General features: G+C 35.8%; 1 protein-coding gene across 2 annotated transcripts; it reads right to left on the bottom strand.

Moving 5' to 3' along the window:
- LOC107620828 (mucin-2) lies at nt 2,712-8,306 on the bottom strand. Of its 2 annotated transcripts, XR_002355086.1 has the most exons (3): nt 7,308-8,306; nt 4,872-5,046; nt 2,712-3,123 (listed from the first exon to the last, which is right to left on the bottom strand). XR_002355086.1 is itself a non-coding variant. In XM_016322936.2 (2 exons), the coding sequence occupies exons 1-2, from the start codon at nt 8,283-8,285 to the stop codon at nt 5,044-5,046; spliced, it is 981 nt and encodes a 326-aa protein (XP_016178422.1). In that variant the 5' UTR covers nt 8,286-8,306; the 3' UTR covers nt 4,825-5,043. The 2 variants fall into 2 exon arrangements, 1 of the variants encoding a protein (XP_016178422.1); XM_016322936.2 differs by lacking the exon at nt 2,712-3,123 and having other exon boundaries at nt 4,825-5,046.

Below are 9,319 nucleotides of genomic sequence, written 5' to 3'. Positions count from 1 at the left end.
TAATCAACCACGGCCCTAGGCCCAAACAAATCAATCTACAACCAATTCACCACAGATTCAACCAATTTCAGTCACAAACACAAGTAGAAGGTTCAAGCACAATCAAACAGTTACATCAAGTTGAGCAATTAACAATTAAGCATAATTATTCACATAAGCAAACCACATATACAATAATCACACCAATCAATGTCACATAGATGCAAATGATGCATGCCTGTCCTACTGGCCATGAGCTCACGCGTCGGTTATGTTGCCAGACCCAGCTCGGATAAACGGGATTAAACCACCATCCTTATACGTAGGTTTCATAAACAAGCGGGATTAAACCACCATCCTTATTCAGAACACATAAGCGGGATTAAACCACCATCCTTACTAGGCACACAAAACAATATGCAAGCAGGATCACACCACTGTCGTTGCTAAACAATTTATCAATACGTGAGCGGAATAAAACCACCATCCTCACTGCAGGTGGGATAAAACCACCATCCCTGCACAACGGGTTATGCACTGAGCAAGCGGGATTATACCACAATCCTTGCCAGGCCAAAAATCGTCATCATATTCTCAGTAATATCCACAATCAATCAAGCTCAATATCTTATCATCAAAAATCATTCTTGGCCTATTTATTTTCAAATAACAAACGTATTCAATTCACCTATTGCCAAGAATCACTTTTCAAAATGGTGCCACCTTCCACATCTGTTCAAAGCTTCCAAACAATTTCAAAACCATGCCAAATTCAAAATCTCTTTTGAAAAACTCAAAATCATTCATTTTAAATAAGGATTTGGTGATAAAACTCCTCAGCAAAATCTCAAGACTTTAAGAGAGAATAACCTAACTCATTTCCTTAAGTTCATTGAAAACCTCTAAAATTTTAGCTTCTTGACTTGAATAAATAAAGTAGAATTCAAACCCAAAACCAAGTAATGTATCCAATTATTCCGACCCAATTTTAAAACCAACTTACTTATACCAAAACTAAATCATTTGAATCCAAGAACCAACTTTAATTTCATTCCAAAATCTGAAGTGTTTCCAAAGGGTTCGGAAATTGTTTTAGTTTTTCTAAATCAAGATTTCAAAGAGTACTTCAAATTTTTCCAAAAACATCGTAAAGTGAAATCAGTCAATTGAAATTTGGCTTCTTTTGAATCCACTAAAACTCTTCCAAATCTGTTTACTTAAATCTGCAACACCCTACCACACAGAGCCTTATGCTTAAGTCATAAGACAGAGGTGGCGAGGTATTACGACCTCTAAAAATAAAATTTAGTACATATAGTATTGTGAAGAATGATTATAACTAGGAGCTGAAGAAAATGGATAAAACAAAAACGTTAAATAGAAAAGCGCAACACTCTGATCGATAACGTGACAAAACACATAAAGGATGGACTAATGCGAAACCATAAACAAGAGAGTGCCAAAAATACGAATATCAAAACTCAAGATCCAGTTTTATAATGACAAAGAGAATTCTTGTATAGTTTGGAATCAATCAAAACTAGAATCAATTCGTTGGTAGCATAGTCCAAACCAACAATGAATTCTCATAATCAAATGTTAAATTCAATACAAAATAACCGAGAGTAATTAAACCTCGAGTCGTTCTCCCTGGGAATTTCAATGAAATGTTCAATTGTTGGCTATGAGGGATTGGGGGTTGTGATTGCAAGGAATAAGAAATTAAAATGCAAGAATGTAGCTTAACATGCAAGAAATTAAGAGTCAAAGCAATTAAAACAAGAAAAGGGAATTAAATGCTAAGAAGGTCTCTTGGCAAGAAGTGGGTAATTAAAGATTCCTATCCTAGTTGTGAACCACAAACATGGTAATTATGTGTGGATTAATCCCAATTAATTAGTCAATCCTACATCGAGAATAAGTCAACTAGGCATAATTAATTTCAATCCACAAGTCCTAATCAACTCACTAATAATTAACAACCCTCACACAATGTGGAATGGACATCCACAACTCAAGTTCACCCAAACCACACAATTTCTCAACCAAGAGTGAGAAAAGCTATGCAAAAACCCAACCAAGCATTTTGTCAAACACATAGTGGGTGTGAAAATAAAGCATGGTAAAATAATAAGAAATATAAATTCTACAACTACCAAAAGCAAGGAAATCAAAGATAGCAACTCAATAAAGCAATAAGGCCCAGTTTGGGTAAATAACTTAATTAAACTCCTTTTGAAAAAATAACTTAAACAATAAATGACTATATTAAAAGTAACTTATAAATAAGTTATTTTGTGTTTGGATTTTTAGTTCTAAAAGTGCTTATTTTATAAAAATGTAGTAAAAGATAGTAGTATTATGAGAGAAGTCATTTTTTTAACTTCTCTATAAGCTCCTAAATAGCTTCTTAGAAAGCCGCAATTTGGTTTTAAAAATTGCACCAGACATTAATACTACTACTTTTCATAAGTCAAAAGCTAAAAAAAAGTTACTTTTGAAGCTTCCCAAACGGGCCCTAAGTGACATGAAATATAAATTGCATTAATTAAAATTGAAATTAACAAAAATGTCCATGAACATAAAAATGACAAAAGAGAGGAAATAACAAATAGAAAAATAACAAAGGTACAATAATAATAAATGACAAGGAAAAAATAAATGAAAACAAGAATTAAAAGTAAAAATTGCAAGAAATTAAACTAAGAACCGTAGGTTCTAGAGAAAAGGGGGAGCTTCTCTCTCTAGAAAATAAACTATATGACTAAAATCTAACCCTAATTGCTCCCCTTTCAAATGGAGTGAGGCCTTGCTTAATATAGAAAGAATCAGCATCAAAAAGTCCAAAAACTGGGCCTTGGAAGCCCAGAAATTGCCGCCAGCGATTTCCATTAAATAAGTCACGCGCTGGGACGTGTGCGGACGCACACATGCTAATTTTCTTCTTATGCGTACGCACAGGTTGTCGTGCGTACGCACACATGGTTTTGTGACTTTTGTGCGTACGCACACTAGGTCGTGCGTACGCACACTAGGTCGTGCGCACGCACACTCCAATGTGTGCTTTTCCTTTGTTTTCTTCAAGTTTTCTCCCTTTGTACATGTTTCCTTCCACTTTTGCCTTGCCAAACTTGCCTTTAGGACCTAAAATCACTCATCAAACACGTCATGGCATCGAGTGGCATAAAAGTGGGATTAAAATAACTAATTTAAGCACAAAACGCATGTTTTCATATTTAGGCACAATCTAGAGAAAAAACACAAAAACATGCTATTTAGATGAATAAATGTGGGCTTATATGATAGAATCCACTCAAATCAAAGTAAAATATATCGTCAAATATTGACTCATCAATTTCCCCACACTTAAACAATAGCATGTCCTCATGCTAATCACAATCAAATGAGAAGGATAAGGAGGGTAAGCAATTTATTAAATGCAACTAACTACGTGCATGCAACTACACTAAATGCTATCTATATATATGTACACTATGGTTCCTATTTAGTTTGGTACGAAACAAACAAGAGATTCCAATTAATCCGAAACAAGCCTTAGGGTCAAGGCAAAGAGTCAATACACTATGATCAAAGTCCAAAGAATTAAATTGAGATTTTCAAAACTAACCAAACAAACAACTTGCAAGAAGATACATTCTAATGCACAAGAAACATAGAATTGAGCGACCGAACCCCTCATCGGATGTGTATTCACTCAATTCGCTCAGTGTTTAGGGCTTAATCACTCAATTCTCCTTTAGTCATATTTCTCAAAGATTTGCAAGTCATCTAACAATTAACGATTATTTAGTACATACATACAAATATCATGAGGACTTCCATGGTTGTAATGGGGCTAGGGTCAAGGTAGGATGCATATAGTCAAGTGGACTAGAATTTGAATCTTTGATCAACCTAAGCTTCCCACCTAACCTATGACAACCTATACAATTCAAAGCTAACCTAACTACCCATTCTTCACTTTTTCATACACTCATGTATTCTCTTTTTGATCATCACACATATGCATTGATTCTTATTGACTTCACTTTGGGGCATTTTGTCCCATTTTTATTACTTTTCTTTTTCTATTTTTATTATTATTATCTTCTTTTTTTTTTTTTTCTAGAATATCAATGCATATGGTTTAACATAATTCAAACATGAGTATGTACCCAATTCCCAAAATTTTGACAAAAATATAAAACACCCTTTTATCCCGACCAGTGTTCCCAAACTTCCCAAACTTGAATGATAAACACTCTCACTAGCCTAAACTAATCAAAAATCCAAACAAGGGACATTTATTGTTTTTTCACTTAAGGCTTGTAATGTGCTAAAATTGAGAACAAATGGATTTAGTATAGGCTCAAAGTTGGTTAACAATGGAAGATGAAGGGTAGACTATTTGGGTAAGTGAGCTATTTGAAACAATGGCCTCTATCATATACATGCATTCATACACAAAATAATGGACATATAGAATCAAGCAAATCAAAGATTACAATCATAAAATGAGTTTATCACACAAGAACAAACTTTATGGTTGAAGATGTGCAACCATACAATTAAAGCTCAAGTCTCACAAGGTATGTTGTTCTAGATCTTTTCTATGTTCTATGAAAAGTACTTCAAGCAAGTTTAAAAGATAATTTCTCAATTCAATCAATGGCATGCCCTAAAAGGGATTTTATGAAAATTTCTTGTTGTTTTACCAAACTAATTTAATCTAACATGCAACACGCAAATATTTACTACCCTAATACTATAAGCATGAAAGAAATATTTACAAACAAACCAAACCAAACAAAGTGCAAATAAGACAAATATTGCAAGAATTGAAGAAAAAGAACAAAAAGAATATTGCAAAGTGTGTAAGAGAAGAATTTTACCTCCCTTGAAGTTGGCGATCCTCCCCCACACTTAAATTGTAGCACCGTCCTCGGTGCTCAAGATCTTGCGAAGCGAAAGGAGTCGTCACTGCATCACCTCTACTGTCCCATGCCTCTTCCGGCTCATCACGCTGGTGGGTTAGGCGATAGAGTGGTTGTAAGAGTGATGGTGCTACTGAGAAACATGAAATTGAGTCACAAAACAGCATATATATGAAGTGAACAAAAATATAAGATTGAATGAAAGCATGCATGAAAACCAATCCGAAAGTAAATGGCAGCAACTTCCAATCAATCAAACACAAAACAGCCGCTTGACTTGCTTGTTTGTCAAAGATAAAGAAAATTGAGGAGCGTTGTTGCTATGCACACAGAAAAAGAAAATCGTTAAAAGTTAAAAGTTAATGTTAGTTGAAAAGTAAAAGGAGAGTTAAAAGTTATGTGAGTAAAAAGAAAATAGCTAGCTGAAAAAGAAAAGAAGAAAAAATAGTCAAAAGTTATGTTAAAGAGAAGAAGTTAGTTGAAAAAGAAAAAAAAAGGTCAAAAGTTATGAAAAGTTAGAAATTAATGTTAGTTGAAAAGGAAAGGAAAAATTAAAGGTTAGGTGAAGAAAAAGAAAATGTTAGTTGAAAAAAGAAAACAAAGGTTAAACGTTATGTAAAAAGAAGGGAAAAGTTATTAAAAGAAATGGAAGAAAAATCAAAAGTTAGGTGCATAGTCACAAGTTCCTTAATTCCAAAAAGTTTCAAAAAATTCAAAACAAGCAAGTTTCTATTCACTTCTCAACAATTCAAAATGCCAAAATAAGTGATGCACATGTATGTGTAGAGCACACAATCAAATAAATATCAATCACAAGTAGTTGGCATGAATTAAAACAATTTTGTGTTGGCAAGTTAAAACTATTGAGAATAAGTTACTCAAGGAACATTCAAACACCAAATTCCAAGGAAATATAAAAGTCACAAGTTGAAACAAGAATTGAAATCCTCATGATCTAAGTGACTTAATGAAAGTTAGGCAAAAATAAAATGAATCAATTCAGCCACTTAGATTTAAAACCTTCAATCTTGTGAATTCATGCAAAAGAGGCTCAAATTTTCCAAAGAATTTCAAGTTTATGGTCAATTTAAAAATTCACTTGAACTATTCAATGCATAGAAGTAAATTAGCATCACAAGTAAGCAAAGAAAGTTAGAAGCATGACCAAAACTTGCAAAGAAGTTCTTGAGAAAATTAGAAATCATATAGCAAACAAAGGTCTATTTTGACACAGAAATCCGTCAAATAGAACCTTGTGGCCCCAAATAACATAATTTCACTTAATAAAATAAGGTTAGGAAAAATTCGGCAGCATTTCAGCAGTAAATTTGCCTATTTTCTAATTCAGCCAATCAATTCAGATTTCCTATGAATGCTTTAACACTCAAATTCACAAAAAATCATATAAGACTTCATAGGAAATCAGAAAGTGAGCCAAAATACAGCAAGAACAAAAAATATACAGCACCAAAACAATGAACCATTTAACAAGCAGGCAATCTGAATTCAAACAGTCAAGTGCAAAATTGAAAGAAGGCTTCAGCAGCAATTCAGGCAAGCCAGTTCAAACCAAATGAAGTTCAAACTTAAGAATCATAATAGCATGATTAATTATCAATGAACTTGTACTAATCCTACTCCAAAGCAACCTAACAGCAGCAAAGTTTTAGCAAAAACAACTGTAACGCAATGAAGTAACAAGTATCCAAATGATCAAAACAATTCCAGACAGTTAAACATGCAACAATCACACATTATCCCGCCAATTTCAGCCTCAAAAGTCATCAAAACTGGCAGTAAATCAGCAAATCTCCACACAATCAAGAAAATTTTCAATCAAACTCAACAGCAAATTTCCAGCAATTCAATTAGAAAAATCAAATCAGAATCAGTGATTTCACATCATAAACAGAAATTCAGAATCAGTGATTCCATCACAAATGAACAACCCGAACAGCAGTGAATTAATCTAGCAATAACCAAAACAGCAGCAATGCACAACATATAATGGACTCAATCAGCATTCGTTGCATTGAATTCGATAATCGTTCCAGAAGCAAGCAGTATGTATTCAAGCAATTACTCATAATCGAATCCAACAGAAAAGTGCAAATTTAACCAAGAACTCAGCCAACAGCACTCAGAAAAAAAACAAAGCAGAAACAGATAACCAGGCAGCAGCATCAATTGCAGAGGGGCAAATCATGAAAGAGCAATATTCCAAACAGCACAATAAACAAGTTCATCCAGGACAACATTCAGAGGGAAGAAAACTAACCAGTCCAGATTCTCTAACCACCTAATCAACTAACATGTATTTCTAACTAATTTAATCAACAAAAATTAAACTAAGCTAACAGGAAATCGAATTGAAAACAGAAAAGAGAATGGAACCTGGAAGGAAGGAACGGAACAGGGGAGGGGAAGGCAGGCACTGGAAGTGTGTGGGGCAGCAGCAGAATTGGTCGGCCTGGTGGTGGTGCTGGCGCAGCTGGCTACCCTGGGGTCCAGTGAAATGGAAACAGGGGATATGTCCTGTACGCGCTCTCGCAGGCAGTGGAAGGGGGAAACAGAGACAAGGGGGTGGTTGAGAGTGGAGGTTAGGTGGTATGGGTCTCGCACAGAGCAAGGGAGAACCGGTGGCGATGTGGTTGGAGGCTGGTTCGGCGCTGAGATGATAGGGCACTGGCGGCAATGGGAAAAGAAAGAAGGAGGGCTGTGCGATGGGGATGTGCAACGGCGTTGTGGTGGTATGGTGGGTTGTGGGTTAGGGCGAAGGTGATGGTGGAGGCTATGGTGGTTCGCGGTGGTGGTTGGCGGAGCTAGGGTTCGGACAGAGGGAAGGGAGCGCGGTGGAAACAGGGCAGCGGCAGAGGCGATGAGGGTTGCTGGCGGCGCTGTGGTCCTGGGCTTGGTTTCGGTGGTTCTGCGACTGAGATAGAGAGAGGGGAAGAGCTTCGAGGGCGGCACTGGCGCGAGCGGTGGTTCGACGCGGGAGGGTGGCGCAGAAGAAGAAGCAGAAGCTGCGTTGTGTTTGAGAAGAAGCGAAAAGCAAAGAAGAAGGAGAAGAGGAAGGGGAGAGGGATGGGTGTCCGCCGGCGGTGAGAAGATGAGGGTGGTGGAGGTTAAGAGAATACGAAAAGGGAAGGGCTTCGTTGGCTCAGGGAAGAGGAAAAGACAACAGAAGGGGAGAGGTAGTAGGATGCGGACACACCAACTGTGAGGGCGCTCCCAGCAGAGGGGCGTGAATTGGAGGTGCGTAAGGTGCGTACGCACGCGCGGAAAGAAAAATGAGCAATAGTGCGTATGCACAAGCTGTGTGAACGCTGTGAGTAGAGGGTGTCTATAAGAGTGTGTGTACCCATCAGGCATGTGCGTATGCACAGCGTAAAATTTTTTTATTTTATTTATTTTTTAACAGAATTTCACCCAACAATACAAAATGTATATAAACAAAAAGTTAATAAAAATATACAACTATTTACATTAACATTAAAATTAATCTAAAATTTTATCTTTTAAATTAAAATTATGGACTATTTACAAACAAAAATCTACCCAAAATTAATTCAATCATCCAAAAACTAATTGAAAAAAATTTTAAACATGAAATTCAAGTCAAAAAGGTAATTTAAAACAAAATTACTAACTATTCACATATGCATTTTAAAACAAAAATCTATTAAGGCAAGCTAACAACCAATAGACATATTTACAAACAAAAACAAGCAACCAATCAAAAATAAACTATTCACATATTAACAATAGCTAACAATGTAACACCATTGCAATCCCCAACACGGCGCCAAATTTGACAAAGAGAATTCTTGTATAGTTTGGAATCAATCAAAACTAGAATCAATTCATTGGTAGCATAGTCCAAACCAACAATGAATTCTCATAATCAAATGTTAAATTCAATACAAAATAACCGAGAGTAATTAAACATCGGGTCATTCTTCCTAGAAATTGCAATGAAACGTTCAATTGTTGGCTATGAGGGATTGGGGGTTGTGATTGTAAGGAGCAAGAAATTAAAATGTAAGAAGGTAGCTTAACATGCAAGAAATTAAGAGTCAAAGTAATTAAAACAAGAAAAGGGAATTAAATGCTAAGAAGGTCTCTTGGCAAGAAGTGGGTAATTAAGGATTCCTATCCTAGTTGTGAACCACAAACATGGTAATTATGTGTGGATTAATCCCAATTAGTCAATCCTACATCGAGAATAAGTCAACTAGGCATAATTAATTTCAATCCACAAGTCCTAATCAACTAACTAATTAACTTAGTGAAAGAATAGCGTTAGGAAAAACCAAATTAATTAACAACCCTCACACAATGTGGAATGGACATCCACAACTCAAGTTTACCCAAACCACACAATTTCTCAACCAAGAGTGAGAAAA

The sequence above is a fragment of the Arachis ipaensis genome, chromosome B10 (genome assembly GCF_000816755.2).
Source record: "Arachis ipaensis cultivar K30076 chromosome B10, Araip1.1, whole genome shotgun sequence".
Lineage (NCBI taxonomy): Eukaryota > Viridiplantae > Streptophyta > Magnoliopsida > Fabales > Fabaceae > Arachis > Arachis ipaensis.
Note: the sequence above shows the minus strand (reverse complement) of the source record. Positions and strands in the feature narration are given on the sequence as shown.